The sequence below is a fragment of the Lepisosteus oculatus genome, chromosome 5, assembly GCF_040954835.1.
Source record: "Lepisosteus oculatus isolate fLepOcu1 chromosome 5, fLepOcu1.hap2, whole genome shotgun sequence".
NCBI lineage: Eukaryota > Metazoa > Chordata > Actinopteri > Semionotiformes > Lepisosteidae > Lepisosteus > Lepisosteus oculatus.
In genome coordinates, this window is record NC_090700.1 from 56,295,310 (window position 1) to 56,314,426 (window position 19,117).

The 19,117-nt window shown below is 40.4% G+C and overlaps 1 protein-coding gene across 1 annotated transcript in view; it reads right to left on the reverse strand.

Moving 5' to 3' along the window:
• The window catches only part of LOC102694672 (leucine-rich repeat-containing protein 49), a 109,494-nt gene that overhangs the window by 19,815 nt on the left and 70,562 nt on the right, over window positions 1-19,117 (reverse strand). The window contains exons 12-14 of the mRNA XM_015343365.2: window positions 16,705-16,886; window positions 16,066-16,161; window positions 504-741 (exon numbers count right to left, since the gene is read on the reverse strand). Of these exons, the coding sequence (XP_015198851.2) occupies window positions 504-741; window positions 16,066-16,161; window positions 16,705-16,886 (516 nt within the window). The remainder of the gene's footprint in view (window positions 1-503; window positions 742-16,065; window positions 16,162-16,704; window positions 16,887-19,117) is intronic.

Here is a 19,117-nt window from a genome sequence, read left to right on the forward strand (position 1 = left end):
TGAAATTTGGCCAGAATGCCGGAATTACACCCCTACTCTTTTCGAGAAACACCCTGGGATTTTTAATGACTGCAGAGAGTCAGGACTTCGGTTTTACGTCTCATCTGAAGGACAGCACCTGTTTACAGTATAGTGTCCTCATCACTATACTGGGGCATTAGGACCCACATGGACCGCGGGGTGAGCGCCCCCTGCTGGCCCCACTAACACCTCTTCCAGCAGCAACCTTAGTTTTTCCCAGGAGGTCTCACATCCAGGTACTGACCAGGCTCACACCTGCTGAGCTTCAGTGGGCTCCCAGCTGTGAGTTGCAGAGAGATATGGCTGCTGGCTGACTAGAGAAAGACTAGAGAATCTAACAGCAGTGATTGGACAGTAACTCCACTATTGCAGGAGCCTGCCATTCTACAGACAGGGCTCTAGTTTGAAATCCAGTTATGGTTGAGTGTGCAAGCAAGGACACATTCCTGCCTCACGTTTCCCAGGCGCCGCTGTCCACTCACCCTGACATTGGGAAACTTGACACGGATCCGCGGCAGGGTGGGCACGATGGTGTCGAAGTCGATGTAGCGGAAGGCGATGGCCGTGACGGCGCCAGCGGTCTGCACCCCCCAGCCACGCTCCAGGGCCTCCAGCGCCCCGGGTCCGAAGAGCCTCAGCGTGTCCCCGTCCAGCTCCGCCAGGTGGGAGTCAGAGAGGGAGAGGCTCTGCACCCCCGCACCGACTGCGGCTTCGGCGAGCCTGCGCATAGCAAGCGACACCTGTGAGCCCGCCAGTGCCTGTGGGACAACGCTGCCTCCTTGTACACAGTGGCACACATTGTGTTAGCTGGGTGACTCAGACATCTCCCGATCCCACTCCAAAAAACACAAGGGCAACAGTCAGAGTGAGCTCCAAATTGGCTCTGAGTTTTCACTAAGTGAAGGAAAAATACAAAGAAAAAATACGACCAGAATACTGTGGCCTGGAAGACAGAAATGTTAGTTTCACAAATACAAGGAGGGCTTTGAAAATAGGTTACTGTATATATAAATAATGTAATATTTTACAAACAATGTCGTGACAGATCATACATTTGAAATACATAATCTGACCTGGCTAATTTATCATGTATCTCTAATTTATTTCTGCACTATAAGATACTAACTCACTGTCGTTTTCAAAATCCAGTTCAAGCACTTTATAAACTGTATTTAGACATTTTGGAACAGTCTTTTGTATGATTTTCTGAATGAATTATCTTCATATATTTTCTGAATTCTTACTGCATATTTTCTGTGGAATTCACATACATTTTTGTTTTTAAATGAGAGGTTATGACAAGCTATTCTAACCAGTGTGTATCTGTCACCCAGTATGTTAGTGGTATAATTCCATTGCCAGGATCAGTACAGAGGTGGACGTGTCCAGGTCTGAGCAGGCATTATGATAACCACAGCCACACTGACTTCCACTTCTTTCAAGATGGGTCCTTGAGTAGCCCTTAGTACAGATAAGATCCTCTGACTGTATGCTTTCTTTTTCAGAAATGCTATTGAACATGATTTCATTATGATCAATGACTAATAAGCAGCTGATGCAAAATATAGTCAATTTCTTAGATTTACTCATCCATAAAGCTGGAAGGATACTTTTTATATATAATACAAAATAAAGGCTGATTAAGAATAGTTGTTCATTTAAAATAAAATAGGAACAAACTTTGTAGAAGATCGCTAGAGAATTGTGTTTATTAAGAAGGAAAAAATCTCAGAGTAGAACAATGCAAAATGTGTAAGACTTTTAAACAGTGGCATGTGTGTTTGTGTGTAACTGGGTTTGCGTGACTGTGTTGTTTAAATATGCTCTACCCTCAGACTCAGAGGAACACAAGTAATTAATTTCTGCAACATTGGAAATGTTCAGATCTCATAACACTGCCCCAAGGCTTAGACACACTGGGTGGGTCCCAGGAAAGACAGAGGTGTCCACATTCTCTGAACAGCCACCACACACAGCCCACCTGGTGCCACAAGATCCAAATCGCATGATGAAAATGAATACTAGGAGCATGAAACCTTATATACCATGTCAGCTGCTCACAACCAGCATCTCGACACTCTATCTCCATTACGAATTAGCTACTTCAGTACTTGACAGTAAAATCTTCCCCTTCTAGGATCATAATGAAAGAGCTTCTAGCCGAAGGCATTTTTATAATCCCTCACTTTTCTGTGCTGTAAGACAAACAAATGAAAAAAATCGCCCTGCACAGCCTACAAAGTCTTAGGCACTGAACTCCTGTGGTATTATGAAGATGGTGGTGAAAGGATAAGAAATGCCCCAAGAGAAAAAAGGCATAATATTTTATGGTAACATCAGTAGTTTTCCAAATCATCATGTAGCACTTTCAGTTATTACAATAGAACTGAAAGCACTTTGGTGCTCATTTAATTCCTCTGGCACAAAAACATACCTTTCAGATCAATTGGAATGGTAATGTACTGTAGGTCTGACGGAGCCATGATACAGTAAGACAGCACCATGGTCAATTCGTTAGGGGAAAGTTTGCAAATGTTAAACATCTTAAAGTTCATATACATTTTTTTAATTATTATTCCTGAAGTTTTTTAGTTGTTGCTATATTTAATAGTGGGCCGTGAAAATACTCACAGAACTCATGAAATCTAATGACAGGACATTTAAAAATATGAGAGAGTGATCCCTTCCTTTCTACAGCTGCAGACATTTTATCATTCAGAAACTGGACTGAGGGATATGTTTCATCTTAAATTAAAAACAAAAATTATGTTAAACAAGCATATTGTCATCCTTCATAGGATCTATGATCTATGAGATTAATTTCTAACACAATTTGGCAGAAAATCAAATTGTTTCATATTTTACGGCAACGTAGAACAACTTAATATAAACAACACCACAGTTTCCTAACTCATGACAGCTGTTCTGTGGCACAACTACAGTAACATGCCAGCCATTGACATCACAACACACTGAAAAATTCAAGGAATCCGGCAGAGATCATTAATAAACATAGGCTGGTATCAAAGTATCAGTCCCAGATATTGCACAATGGTTAGCATTGTTGCCTCACAGAACTGGGGCCCTAGGTTCACTTCCTGGGGTGCTACCTATGTGAAGTTTATATGTTCTCCCCGTGTTTGTGTGGGTTTCCTCCAGGTCCTCCAGTTTCCTCCTACAGACCAAAACCATGCAGATAGGTGAATTAATGTATTATTTGAAACTTATCAGTAATTTTCCATGATTTAAAAATGTGCTGGTTCAACAGGACCATCATTTAATTTATCCTGCCGGTGACCTTACGATCAAGGAAGAAAAGGAATAAAATAGCAAATTCTGTGAAAAGGGTCTGTTTTTTATGAAAAAAAGCTTATGTCTTAATACAGAGGTCAAAGGTGAAGTATAATCTAGAAATTTCCACGAAATATGTTTCTTTTTATTATGCAATAAGAGCCTTTTTCTGCAGGCTGAAGCAGTTTTGTACAAATTACCGTTCACACAGCTGTATGAGAATGAGAATTGTTCATGCTTTTGTGGCTGCCTGAAACTTCTGGGGCCCTTAAAGATGATTATGTTTATTTTGAAGCAGTAACAGCATACAGATGGAATTAATTGAAATACTGTGCACTAAAGAAACAGAATAGTAAAAATAAGTTTAATTAACTATATAACATTATACAGTATGACTTAGCTTGACTATGAATGTTTTACAATAACAAAATGGATCATCCTTTGCACGATTCTTGCAATTTTTATTTTTCTATAATTCAGCACTGTAGACACTGCTCTCCTTTGTAAATCTGTTATTATCAATGCATTCCAATAAAATCTTAAATCTTAAACTTTTACCATATTGTAAATGTGTGACTGGTATGAATTGAAACATCTTAGTATTTAACATTCTCATGTAAAACCAGATTGAAAGTAGATTGCATCTTCATAATTTGAACAGTTTTCAATGTGATATTTTCATGAGAAGACTGTGCACTAAAGAACAACTTTTCGACACAGGTGAAACTTTAAGCAAAGTTTCAAATGTTAGTTTTATAATTTCAGAATAATACCAAAAACACAGAACCCTGTTTAACCACAGTCATTAAAAAGAAAACAGTCCAGGTCCTACAAAATATCTTCCTGTACTATTCACTTGCAAGCTGTAACCAAACTGCTATTCCAGAAAAGCTTTTGATCACTCAAGTCCTTTTTTAGCGTAGTTTACTTTTAAATCCAACTCTGGGAATTCCCACGACTTCAGAAGGAACAAACATTTGTAATACTACCGACTTAAGAAACACTGTGGTTAATGGTTTGACTCCCTCCACCACCTGCAGTTTGGAAAAGAGGAGCAGCACAGCCAGACTAGGACAGAGAGCGAGTCTAAAAAACGGAGAGTTCTACTTTACTAGCGCTGATAAAGACATGTTACATTTATTTCGCAACTCTCTCATCTAATTCACTAATGTGTGAAAACGAGCTTGCAGTTAAGAATACGTGCTCCTAATTGGCAGATCAGTCAGTCCCAGGGGTCCCATTAAAACATAATTATTCAGTGTGTTTAAATTGTTTAAATCCATGAGTTAAGACAAAAAATATTTAGTTTTGATCCTCTTGTCCTGTATATCTAATCACCATTTTCCCACTGCTTTCAAGAATTCTGGATTGAGAATATCAATATGTCTAAGACTAAAAAGGCTGGGGTGTTCTACAATGTTCCAGGTTTGGCTCCTAACTGCTTTATCACTAAGTATCTGCACTAAGTATCAACACATATTTGCCTGTGTGCAACAGTGCCTAACAGCTCCACAGTTTGGGTTCTGACCAGGCATGTCCCCTCAGTTCTCACACAGGGCTGCCCCTTGTCTCCAATACTGCTCCCTCTTTCATTGGAACATCTGGCTCAGACTGTCAGATATTACTGTATACCAGCATCACTCCCATTGACGCGCACGTGTCCAATCATATCATATTTCACTGCTGTGTCTATGTGCTGTTGACATTTTCTTATTTCTCTCAGATATTTCTAGTTCTGCACCCCATGTTTTTTAACTCTGGTAGACTCTCTAGACATCTCCTCTTCCACCCCATAATACTTTTCAGCCATAGTCATTTGGTTTTACTTGTTTGGGTATTAAGATCTGATTTGTGTAGATTCATAAAGCAGGCTTAGCTATTTTCACAAATTTGTAAGGTATGCTGTGTACACAATTCCTCTGTGTTCACATAGCAACATGCTACAGAGAGCAAGACCCCATGAAACCTGATCACTCACAGTGGAATTTTTTAATGCTACACAGTAATATTGGCTGTAAAATTTGAATCTCTGAGAATATTCACTTCACTTTTAATTATACTCTGTGAAGTTTGCATTTAATGATAGAGGTCATTACCTTTGAGCCCTGTTTGGGACTTTCCATGTAATTTAAATAGAATACCTAAATTAATTTCCTTCAACTTTTAATAACATCCTTAATTTTAAATACATATTTGATTAAATAGTACCACTTGTTCTGAAACTATGGGAAAATCTTTTATTGTTTCAATCTGTGGTTTTCCAGTACCTTTATTTCTTCATATTCCAAACACAACAAGGAGACAACCTCTTTCTATTTAAGATGGTACCAACATTAGAAGGGTTGCACATAAGGAGAGAAACTTTCCTTAGAGGGTCCCATGGAAGCAGCTCGAACAAAGCAGCTTTTTGTATAAAGGAATGCCTTCTGTTTTGTCCTAAATGCCCCTTGACCTCATTCCCACTTCTTTTCCCGAGTCAGCAATCTTGAAAATGTACCCTAGATTGCATTGCTCAGTACCTTGCAGAATATTGAATCACTATACAATTGTCTCTGTTTGGGGCCACAAACTACGGTCCCACATCCTTTCGGACCAGGCATTATCCCTGTTTTTTTTGTTAACACTGCATCTAGAGCAGGAATCCCCACAGTGACCAAAATTGAGCAATACGTTTATATCAAGAGCACGTTGCTTTATTTTTAATTGTACAAGAACTGTCTATCCAATTAATTTCTTGATCTTAATGAAAAATAAAGAAAGTGATGAGTCAACACAAGCAATTTTCCTACACATCATAACTTCTTGTTCATCACTTCTCTGACATTTATAATATCCCTGCATGCATTACCTTGCACTTATCCATGTTAAATTTTGCAAGGCGCCTGCTAAGACCGGAATAGTGTTAAAGTCCTCTGAGAACATAAAAAATGTTACAATTTGTACCTACATTCTTACACTGTTAGTTATATGTTGGGCTCACACTTATCAGATTTAACTTCAACAGAAGGTATCAGATTTCTGTCCTGTAATGTTCCGATATTTACAGGTCACTGAGGAGGCCTTCGAAAAACAGGCCTGTCAGGTGAGTGAGCTTAAACCTTGGGACTGAAAGGAATCAGAAATCCACCGTGTTTTCATTACTGCCTTCACTGAGAGTGCAGCTTTCATAGGTCACATGTGGAATCACTGAGCCCAGGACCCTAGCATCCCTCATGGCAGATGGTATAAGCCATGAACTTGAGCCAAAGGACCCTTTATTTTTGTTTCTTTGTGATTTCTCCATGTATTTCACTTGTAGCAAGGCTTGTTCCTACATGCCTCCTGGAACTACCCAGAAAGAGACCTCCTGTAGCTTCTGACTGAGCTTCTAGCTCAAGGCCACATCATGGTTATTTTCTCAGTATTCCTCAAAAAAACGCATTTTACACAAACAAACTGCAATACTAATCAAAGCAGGTGCTTCCACAGCACAGACCAAAAGAAGCACTACACACTGCAGGCAGCTCCCTGAGTCTTCATGCTATCATCCAGATGTTTCCTGAAGAATCTCAGCAACATGGATGGACAGACTGTACCTGACATCCTCTAAAAGTGGTTTCTTTCACAACCCCATGTACTGTACCTTGTGGCTTCAGGTCCTTGATTCATCGCTGATCTTAGTTGTGACTCGTTTGACAAATGCAGAAAAAAAGGAATTGTATTGTGTTCATCAAACTCCAGTACCTTATTTGGGATTTAATTTGAGTGTCCAAACAACACCTTTTCATCGGTTATACTCAACAGGCATCCTCTTTTCTAAATTGAAATCATGGCAAGAAAATAATTCCTCTCTTGATGGTTGTAAAAGATATCAGTTAAGGAACAAGTAATAGGTTTATTCCAGCTGAAAAGAGAAGAAAAGAAACATAACGTTTTGGCTGTGTGACCCAAAGACCAGAAGAAGGCTCCACAGCCAAAACATTGTGTTTTTTTTTCTTCTCTTTTCAGCTGGAATAAACCTGTACTTGTTCCTATGCAGCCTACGCATGCTGACGTAGCACCCTACTGTACTTGAACTGACGTGTCAGTTTAGTATCACTTTTTGCCAGACTGGATCACAATCATTGTTCTTCTAAGTGTTCTTTCCTCTGACACACGGGTTGAGAGAATTTCAAATTTGAACCAAACTAACACTGGTTTATTCTTTTACTTTCATGATTAGCCTGCTGTGCGTCTTCCATTGCAGAATGTCCAGATCCTACTCTAACGAACATTTAAACATGCGCTACGTTTTGTCTCCAGTTAAAATATACTTACGCCTGCAGTAGGCGTTTTTTTAAATGTATTGGTCTCTTTACTTCTTTATTGGAGAAAGTAAATGTTGATGAACTAAGCTTTAAACAGCAAGTCATTCCATAATGTGTTATCATATATTGTATTACATATTACCTACAGTATGTAATAGAACTAACAAACATGTAGCATAATATACTGTTCTGAACAGCATGTGGACTACAGGTTTAAACATGTTTGGTTACTTCCAGATGAACTAAAACACCTTCATCATTCCATCACAGGGTATGCAAATGTTTAATTTGTATTCTCTGTACAGATTCTCTGCAGAATTTAGGATTGAGTAGGAGGCAACATGAAAGGAATAAAAAGAGGGAAGGATGTGACATGTTTTCTGTTCAGTGACAGAAACTGCGTCCTTAATCCCCTGGTCTGGTATTTGCGGGAAGAAGAAACAGCAGTGCTGAGGGGGCTATGAGAGCAGTTAGTCTCTGTATTCAGTACTTCAGTACTAGAGGTACCTATCGTGAACACTTGGGCACCACTTGTTATAATTAATAATGTAGTATATGAAGACAGTAATCATAACTGACCATGGCGACTGTGTAGTTCCACCTAGCTGACATGACCCAGTTTAGAGACTAGTCTGGGCTCTGATATTAACCACACGTGTAGTAGAAACTGCAGTCTGTAATTCCTTTTAATAGCCATGACCTGCGGAATCTGTCTTACTTCACAGCTCAACACTTTCTCTAAACACTATATGATATAAACCCTCAGGGTTTCTCACTATTCTGCAGTAGTACCGTTGACCTACGCTCATTTCCCAACTCTGTGTCATTTGTTTCTAAGCCAACACTGATTTTGCACCCAGATTTCAGCAGAACCCTTTTGCTATACTAATTGCTAGTTCTCACAGAATGACAGCTCAGTGTTTGAGATAATATTGCTATAGAGGTACTGAAAAGAAGCAATCATCTGTTAGTTCTTAAATGAATATAACACAATAACCATTTTACTTATTTATTATTTTTGGAATATGAAGGCCCAATAGTTTCGCACAATTTGGGATATCTCAACAATGTCGCCTGGCACGAAGCCTGTGACTGAAAAACTCAACGAGTTTTCTGGAGAAGGTTAAAGTGTGCTGATGAACTTAACAGCAAAGGCTTTCATGGCATCTAACTAATGTGTCCCTGAGCCACCTTTCAGCATTTCACTCATAGCCACCGAAAACAATGCAGATTATTACTTTGCTTTACTCTCTCATTAACCATTCATCAGTGGTTTGTACTTTGAATGGTCATTTAAATTCGTTTTTTAATCTGGACAGTAATGTCCCTATCCACAAATATGCAATGGCCACTCAAACTGATATACAGTATATATACTATAATAATAAATAATAATAATTGCTTACACTTATATAACACTTATCTGGACACTCCACTCAAAGCGCTTTACAGGTAATGGGGACTCTCCTCCACCACCACCACTGTGTAGCCCCACCTGGATGATGCAACGGCAGCCATAGTGCGCCAGAATGCTCCCCACACACCAGCTCTCAGTGGGGAGGAGAGCAGAGTGATGAAGCCAATTCATAGATGGGGATTATTAGGAGGCCATGACTGGTAAGGGCCAGTGGGAATTTGGCCATGATGCTGGGGTTACACCTCTACACTTTTCTATATAGGTTTTGTTCTATTAAAGAATGACTTATACTTGAAACCTAAATTCCTTTAGCAGACACTTTGTTTCCAAAGTGAGCTGGGTGGATTGTGACATGATGAAGTGTGGCTGAAGGGAGAGGAGGGGATGAATTCTGAAGTGTTTGGTCATGTGGTGCCTCGACAAGCATAGGATCCGACAACATGAAATCCACCGTATGTCTTATGTGTAGAGAGGTTTCTTTTACCGTGCACTGTGTAAGAAATAGTGAGTCATGATGACCTGGGAATCATTCATTAATCACTGAACCGCCTACCTGCTGGAGGTGAATCATGTTCTTCCCATTTCAGCAAATAAAAGAGTTGAATTATAACTTGGGGGCACTGCAGTAGGTTTGCTTTGTGGATTGATCTTGTCTTATCTTATATTACCTAACTTTTTAGACAAGAAGATGGAAAACCAACCAAGACAGCTTCAGTTAGGCTTTACTCTGCAGGCAATCTGCGAATGATTCTTTAAAACAATGAGGAACATCACCCTACTTGACCTTTAAGAGCTGCAAAGCATGTTTTCAGCTCCACCTTCACTCCACCCCCACAAACACCAATCTGGCTGGCTATAAATCATCTCTTCAATGTCAAACTCATGTTCACTGCCTCCTTTGCACAAATTCATATTAACATGAGTGCCAAAGCATGGTAGAATTGTTCAGTTCAATTGCTCATGACAATTAATTGTACATTTACTTTCTGCAGAGAATCCATAAAAAGGTCCTGCGGGATGCACCAAGATCAAGCTATCAATTACAGTCACCGCACTTTGTCCATTTCATTTTTAGTATAATATTAGTAATTGTTCCCAAAAGGGACAGAATTTGTGAAGGAAACAGTTAATTTGTTGGATTTATTTTCCACAATAATCTTCTATTCTATAACTGGCAAATTGCATTTTTTACTAAATTACATGACAGACAGATTAGATGGATGGACAAATTAACTGTGATACGCATGACAATTTTTCAATGGTTGATATTAGTATGATGATGTGGTGGCTCTGTGGCTCACGATCTGCACCTGTGGGCCGGAAGGTTTCCAGTTCATATCCTGCGGCCAGCAGAGGAATCCTACTCTGTTAGGCCCCTGAGCAAGGCCCTTCACCCCAACTGATCCAGGGGCACGGAATAATTGGCTGACCCTGCGCTCTGACCCCAAGCTTCTCTCCCTGTCTCTATGTCTCCTGGAGAGCAAGTTGGGGTATGTGAAAAGACAAATTCCAATTTCCTACAGGAAATTGTAAATGGCCAATAAAGTGATCTTATCTTATCTTATGAATATAATATGGATTTTGTACAGATCAGGTGGGTAGCTGCGTCAGCATGCGTAGGCTGCAAAGGAACAAGTAATAGGTTTATTCCATGCTGAAAAAAAGAAGAAAGAGAACACAACGTTTCGGCCGTGGAGCCTTCTTCAGGTGTCGCACACCTGAAGAAGGCTCCACGGCCGAAACGTTGTGTTCTCTTTCTTCTTTTTTTCAGCATGGAATAAACCTATTTTGTCCAGATTACTGTATGTAAAGGGTTCTACAAATATAACTACAAATTGCAATAAAAAGCAAATATTCATTTTTATCAGTAATGCAACCACAATGTTGCAGTTTTACAGTAGACATGTATCAAGTACTAACAAATACATGGAAAGGAAATCTCACTAACTAAAACAAATGACACATGGATGCAGGAAATGTAACATGCCTGCAAATGACTGAATGAATACCACCTGGTATTGTCAAACAGTACTTAACTTTGATGGAATTCGGTTCTCAAGCTCAAGCCAGCAACAGGAAGGCTATGTACTCTAGTTAATTTTTAATCTGCAGACAAAGACAGGAAACATCATTCCCAGTGCAGTAGGTATAACTATGACAATACACAGCTATTGCAGCTCCTTGGCCTTCTTCTCTTGGTCTCTTTATCCATTCTGGTTTAGATTTTAAGAGTCATCTGTCATAAACACTGTGCTGTATGTCAAAGCCCATATTGACATAGGAGCATACAGTGAAAGAAGAAGACAACAGAAAAACACTCAAATCAAATTTAAAACATCAACACTGCAATCACTTAACGCATACTTCCTAGTCTTCATGCCAATAAACAGTAGTCAGTGGGTCTGCAGCATGAAGGATTTTCTATTGTGCAATAACTGATCACCATGCTAGTGTTTCAGGCTGCTCATGGGGAAGTAGCACAGCCAGTCAGACACTGGATTGTTTGATATAAATGATCTCTGCAGCCTTATAACTGAGAAAAGAATATATTGTCAATTGTAAGGATAATTGGTCGTATAGGATTAATTTAGGTAAAATAAAAGTAAATCATGTTGTTAGTTAATTCATTTCCTAATGGATATTATATTTTAGCATAAGCCAATGGACCAGGTTTATCTTTCATTTCTCTACTTTATTTCAATCAGTTTTACAGGTGATCTCATTATTCCCCCCAATTAAAGATAAATAGATAACAAAATCACTACTGCTCACAAACCTTTGCATTAGGGAAATTTAAAGTATCATTCACTTTAATCTCAGTGTCTTGCAGGAAAAATGAAGTAACTCGATGTCAATTTGTTGCCTAATTGTTACAGCACACCCCATCAAGCAGCTCCGGAGCACAACTAATGTACAATACCACCACAGAGAGCCAATTGTACTTGACCATAAAGCTGGTCTTCTCTTTGTGACTCCCTTCTTTGTGCTCTGAAAGGATGTAGCTTCTAGTGTCATGTGTCCAGCATCTTTCAAGAGATCTATATATTCACCAGGTATATAACAAGTGAGAGAGATAAAGTCATTGGAAAAGAATTAAACCCAAGGGGACTCTCTCCTCAGAGCTGAGCTTTCCTCCTTGTGAAACAGACTGTCTTTGTGCTGAGCAGGGTGCTGAGATTCAGAGAGCCAGGTTAAGTGAGTAGCTTGAGATAAATCCGCTAATGTACCTCTTGAGCCTGGGCCAGGGCTCAGTGCCCCGAGCAAATGCTTGCCAGCTCTTTTGTGTGACCATCATGGCTAACCGGGCAGAGAGCTACCTGATACTAAAGGCCCAGAATACCATCAGCTAGACTTGACAATTGCCTATTGACAAGACAACCAAAACGTTTTAAGTGGAGCATTTAATCCAGGTCTTAATGAGCACTTCTTTTCAGAATTGTACAGAAAAGTGATGAAGTACGTCGGCTCCATACTCTAGCCCTGCAGCTGTACTCAACCCATTCACTTCACAAGCCTTATGTACCAGTTCTAAAAGGGCTGAAAAACTACAAGATCAGTGCAGCTACTGCAGTCACTGGACATGCATTTATACATGGTTCCGCCTAACTTAACAGCACAAGAATGATTAGTCTCTCCACTGTATGCCAATATGAATTACTTCTCACATTAACAACTCCATCTTGAAATGCTGAAAAGTAAATCAGATAATTATGGCAAACAGCACAATCAATTTTATGGTTGGCTCTGAAATACTTCTTCCTTTCAACCTGAAATTTCAGGAATGACAAAAATGCACTCCATGAGACACACAGACAGGGAGAGAAGCTGGGGGTCAGAGCGCAGGGTCAGCCATTGTACAGCGCCCCAGGAGCAGTTGGGGTTAAGGGCCTTGCTCAGGGGCCCAACGGAGTAGGATTCCTCTGCCAGCTGTGGGATTTGAACTGGCAACCTTCCAGCCACAGGCACAGATCCTTAGCTACAGAGCCAACGCTTTTTGAAGAATTCAAGAATCAAACTTAAAATTATTCAAGGGGTATAAACAAATCATCGCTCTTCCCTTGTAAGAGTTGTTTGTAATTACTATACAGTATATGGAATATAACTAATTACCTTATAATTCACATCTTTTACAATTCACGCTCTGAAAGAACATAAGAATCTTCCCAGGACTCTGAGACTAAGCTGTGTGCTTCGCTGTGGCTGGAATAAAAAAACCCGGACTTGCGCTTTTTTAGACATGCTGAAAGGATGTTCGGAGGGGATCCATGGTTTTGGTCAAGGTTTCTCCTGCCCACAGATATTACTGAGTGTGCTTTCCAAGGAGCTAAGAGCTGCTCTAATGCCTAGTTGAGAACTGAGAACCATGAAGAAAAGCTGTCATTGGCAAAAAGCAGAACAAGTCAGCCAGCAATATCATACAATGTACCTGGGCTGCAGCACCCAGTAGAAAAGCAATTTATTCAGCTTAAAGAAAAAGGAATGCACAGACATTTTGCCGGCTTTGAAACAACACCTACAGGAAAGTCTTAATGGATTGTCTGGGAAGAGGAATGAATTAAACATGTTTCCCATGTTCAAGAGCAAAGCAGCAAAATTGTCCTCTTTGGGACCAATAAAAACAGCTCTCAAGTCAGGCACCATTTCCTGGACAGCGATTGCACTCATAATTCATTTGTTAAAGCAAAATTAAATCAAAGGTTCCATTATAGCTATTCTTCTTTGGGATTAGGCCTGCATAAAGAAACATTCAGCGCTGGCAGCCATAGTATAGACAGAAAGCAAAAGAACACAGTAATACAAAATGTTACTGTTCTCCAAAAACAAAGCACATTTACCTAACAAATAGCTAATCACATTGTGATTTGTTATTAACACATGAAAATTGTAATATAAAATTACACTAACTATTTCAAACAGGACTAACAGTGGGACAGCAGGGAAATAAAAAACAAATTATTTACCAACAACAGTAAGGTACACAAAACTGAGCACACAACTGTCTCAATGTGAGTGATGCTGCTAGCTAACACTTGTTTCCTCTCTGAAGCAGGGGTACTGAATTCACAGCACATGGAAAGTCCTGTCTTGCACAGACACTTAATAAAATTCTGAGGAATTCAAATTCTGTACCTTTCGATTATATACAGCCCAGTATATACAATATTTATGTATTTGAACAGTATGTATAGTATGACGCTTCCCAGAAAGGTATCAGAATAGATCATATTGTTGTGAAAGTATTTGTGTTTTCATTTAGGGATTTTGCCACCTTTAAAATAGTAATAATAATAATAATAATAATAATAATAATAATAATTATTATTATTATTATTATTATTATTATTATTATTATTATTATTGCTTACACTTATATAGTGATTTTCTGGACATTCCACTCAAAGCCCTTTACAGGTAATGGGGATCCCCTCCACCACCACCAGTGTGCAGCCCCACCTGGATGTTGCAACAGCAGCCATAGTGCGCCAGAATGCTCCCCACACATCAGCTATTAGTGGGGAGGAGAACAGAGTAATGAAGCCAGTTCATAGATGGGGATTATTAGGATGCCATGATTGGTAATGGCAAATGTGAAATTTGGCCAGGACACCAGGGTAACACCCCTACTCTTTTAGAAAAACACCCTGGGATTTTTAATGACCACAGATACCCAGGACCACACAGATCCACACAGACCACAGGGTGAGCGCACCCTGCTGGCCCCACTAACACCTCTTCCAGCAGCAAATTAAGTTCTTCCCAGGAGGTCTCCCCTCCAGGTACTGACCAGGCTCACACCTGGCTTCAGTGGGTTGCCAGTTGTGAGTTGTAGGATGATATGAAAATGTCAAAATGTCTTATTGTATTTACAGATATAATCATATTGTTATAGGTGCCTTACATTAATTTAGAATGTTTATAATACAGTACAGCTGACTTAATTCTCAAACCCATGCTTCACAAATGTTGTATGAATTCAGCTGTTGAACAAATGCTATAGTGTAGCACAATGGATAGGTGTTGATATGTGGTTTATAGAAATATTCATCTGAGCAGTTTCATTGATATCTTCAGGTTTCTGACTGAATTCAAGGTGGGTGAGGTGGTTCTTTACAGCAAGACATAAGTTTAGAAAAAAGCTTCAACTCTTACACAAACACTGGCACGAGCTGTATCAGGAACTGTCAAATGTTATAAGTCTCATAGGAAAGACATACTGTATGTGACTCAGAAACATTCATAATTCATATCACAGTTCAACCAAGGAAACCTAATTAGAGAGGCTGGGGCATGGAGGGTTATATTCTTTCTTGGTGTATTTGTAGAGGTGCTGTGCAGCTGTGTGCCTCCCTGATCTGTGCAGCTCTGCAGCTGTGGAGGGAGACCTGGCCCGAGCTGTGGGAAACTGGAAGATGACTCATACCTGCTACAGAGAATCATGAACGGGGATAATGCAATCCTTCAGCATGGACCACTGCAGAGTCCTGTTTTAACTGTGGGCAAGAACTCAGGGAAGGCTGATTCCTCTGTTAAGGAACTGAATGGGTGCAATGCCACACTTCGTTCCAGAATACCACACGCTCAAAACCTGATAAACTGGTGGAAGTCACGGTCAAAAAGACTGTTTGCTCTAGACATAAAAAAGAAAACTTCTGCCGATGTTAAGAGAAACTTCATTACATACAACTGTTAATGATCTTGTTCTTCCTGTGCAAAATGTAAAAGAAATTCTGCTCAAGGGTTAATGCTGAAGGTGCTTGAACTGCTGGGTTTCTGGATTAACAAATGCAATAACTGTACTTTAATACAGCAAATGTAAAGAAATATATTCACTATATATTGGTTTCGGTAAAATTAATTCAGGACAGGGGAAGTTGGAAAATGGTGTGTCTGTTTGTTAAAGAAAAATAGAGAGAATAATCAGACTGCTGTAGCAATGCAGCAGAAAATCCTGGCTTTTCAGTGGTGAACAATACGTCTGGCTCTGGGAAATGCAATGAAAAAGCAAGTGTGGAGCTCTAGGCAAGGGGAGGAAAGGGCTGAGGGGCGCACCTGGGGTCCCGGGGGCTGTTGGGCCGGCTGGGAGTGCGGGTCCTGCTGTCGCCGCCCCCGGCTGCCTTCTCACCAGAAGCCGCGGGACTCAGCCGCCTGCGGTAGGACAGACCGACACACGGCGTTACACAGGAAACACAGCACGGCCAGCCTGAACACTAGCCATATTCATGAAGGAATAATTCACATAAAACATCAGATTTAAAGTCAGCAAATACAGTAGATGCTCATATAGAATACACAGAAAACTATATTTTTAGCCTAGATATAACTAAAACAGACATTGAGCTATTTAAATGAGCAAATAACATGGTTTTAAAGAGGCAATTTCCTTGACAAAACATGACAGTTCCTTCATGGAAGCATCACTCTGTTTCGGATTTGCTAGGAGCAAATCCAAATCACCTTTGCACACGTGGATAGATCCATCAGGATTACCAATTATTCTAGATCAATATGGCTAAAGTTTCAGTAGAATTGTATTTCTGAACAAAGGGGGAAAAACATAAAGTCCCGTAAGATTTGTCTGTCAATTTGGTGAAGTGAGCCAGAGCTCCTGCAGGAGCACCAGGAGGGGCCCAGTGTGTCTGCACCCTCACGACAGGGGGGATGTGTCGCTGTGCTGGGGCTCTGTCCTACCTAAGTTCCTCCTGAGAGACATGGGGAGCGATGCCATTGAGCTGCCCAGGGCTGTGCTCAGGGCTGACCTCCTGCTTCACGCAATCCTGAGCTGGGAGCTCCAGACAGGCCTTAAATCCATGTTTCACAGCCTGAGCTTCCCACTGCTGAGCTGCATTCCGGATCGCTAGGCGACGCTTCTCCTGGAGACACAGACAGATGCAGCAGGAGGGATTAGGAGATGCAACTAGCATGGAGCGAAAAGGCAGAGAGGCAGACACAAAGAGCAAAGACAGGAAAATGGGGTCCTGAGAGGTTTACGTCTCTTGGGAGACTTTTTATAGACTTCTGACTTTATTAGGAATGCCTTTAGATTTCGCTCTAGATTAACTGAATCTGTAGGAGTTTAATGAGTGATCCTTTGTAAATATAAACACAGGCTACACTAAGAATAGTCCATGCTTTTAAATAAGTAAATGTTTTCATTCCCTCACAAATGGTTCCAGTCTTGAGAACCTGATGTTATATTATAAACAGTTTAATTGCTCCATAAAAAATTAAAACAAATCATTTTTAGAAATTTTGCATACATAAATATAAATAGCCTTCTTATATCTGTAACATTCCTTACATTTGTATCCTGTTGTGTTTTAATTAACATTTTGCAAATGGACTATTAGTAAGTAATTTTTTTTTTAATACGACAGAAATAGATTTTGCCTCTTGATCATGATTATATTTCAAAATTCAAAATTTAAAATACAATCAAGATTATGATGATTTGGAATTCTTTTTAGCAATCCTGTTAGATATCTGATCACAATCAAATGTTGCGCTCGTGTTTTTCAGAATTAAAAAGAGCTGACTGAAATTACTTTAATACAAAATATCAGCATGATTCCAATACACAGTAAAATGACTTTGCTTATAAAAAAGATTTTGTGTGAAACACACATGTACATCCTGTATACACATATGTACGATAATATATTTCAATAAAAAATTGGAAATAAATATTAGTGGCAGTAGTAAATAATTTGCTGTTTTGTAGTAAACAGTTACACCTCTCTCTGTTGACCAACAGCCCTTCATTTTTACGAAATGCCTGACCATGCCGGTATGCACTGTGCAGTCAAAGCAAGACAATGTGTTTGTTGGGCCAGTTTACTGTTGGTCACTGTGAGCTTGTAAGGAAGGTTACTGTAGGAAATTTTAGCTGGTAAGGTAAGAGGGGTTCAGCGGATCTACAGTTAAAAGCTCCCAGAAAAGTCAATGTCACCAACACTGAATTTCACCATTCTGACATCTAATTTTAAAATGTAAATTTTAAATATAAAAATTACATCCCTCTTTTTGATATTCTGAGTAGGTGATTTTACAAGTTTCGAGTACTGTTTGATTTGTCTATTTTAAGTACTGCATGTGTACTGTACATGCACAAGATAATGATTGAAGTTAACACATCAACTCTGCCCTGTCTTTTCCAGGGTCTTGAGAAAAGAGCAGCAGATCATCAGAAACTGCTCATGCCCAGGTACACACAGGAAGAATCTGCTCATGCCCAGGTACACAGAGGCAGAATCTGCTCATGCCCAGGTACACAGAGGAAGAAACTGCTCATGCCCAGGTACACACAGGCAGAATCTGCTCATGCCCAGGTACACAGAGGCAGAAACTGCTCATGCCCAGGTACACACAGGCAGAAACTGCTCATGCCCAGGTACACAGAGGTAGAATCTGCTCATGCCCAGGTACACAGAGGAAGAAACTGCTCATGCCCAGGTACACACAGGCAGAATCTGCTCATGCCCAGGTACACAGAGGAAGAAACTGCTCATGCCCAGGTACACAGAGGCAGAATCTGCTCATGCCCAGGTACACAGAGGAAGAAACTGCTCATGCCCAGGTACACACAGGCAGAATCTGCTCATGCCCAGGTACACAGAGGAAGAAACTGCTCATGCCCAGGTACACAGAGGCAGAATCTGCTCATGCCCAGGTACACAGAGGAAGAAACTGCTCATGCCCAGGTACACACAGGCAGAAACTGCTCATGCCCAGGTACACACAGGCAGAATCTGCTCATGCCCAGGTACACAGAGGAAGAAACTGCTCATGCCCAGGTACACACAGGCAGAATCTGCTCATGCCCAGGTACACAGAGGCAGAAACTGCTCATGCCCAGGTACACACAGGCAGAAACTGCTCATGCCCAGGTACACACAGGCAGAAACTGCTCATGCCCAGGTACACACAGGCAGAAACTGCTCATGCCCAGGTACACAGAGGAAGAAACTGCTCATGCCCAGGTACACACAGGCAGAATCTGCTCATGCCCAGGTACACACAGGCAGAATCTGCTCATGCCCAGGTACACAGAGGCAGAAACTGCTCATGCCCAGGTACACACAGGCATGATGCAGCCCAGCTGCTA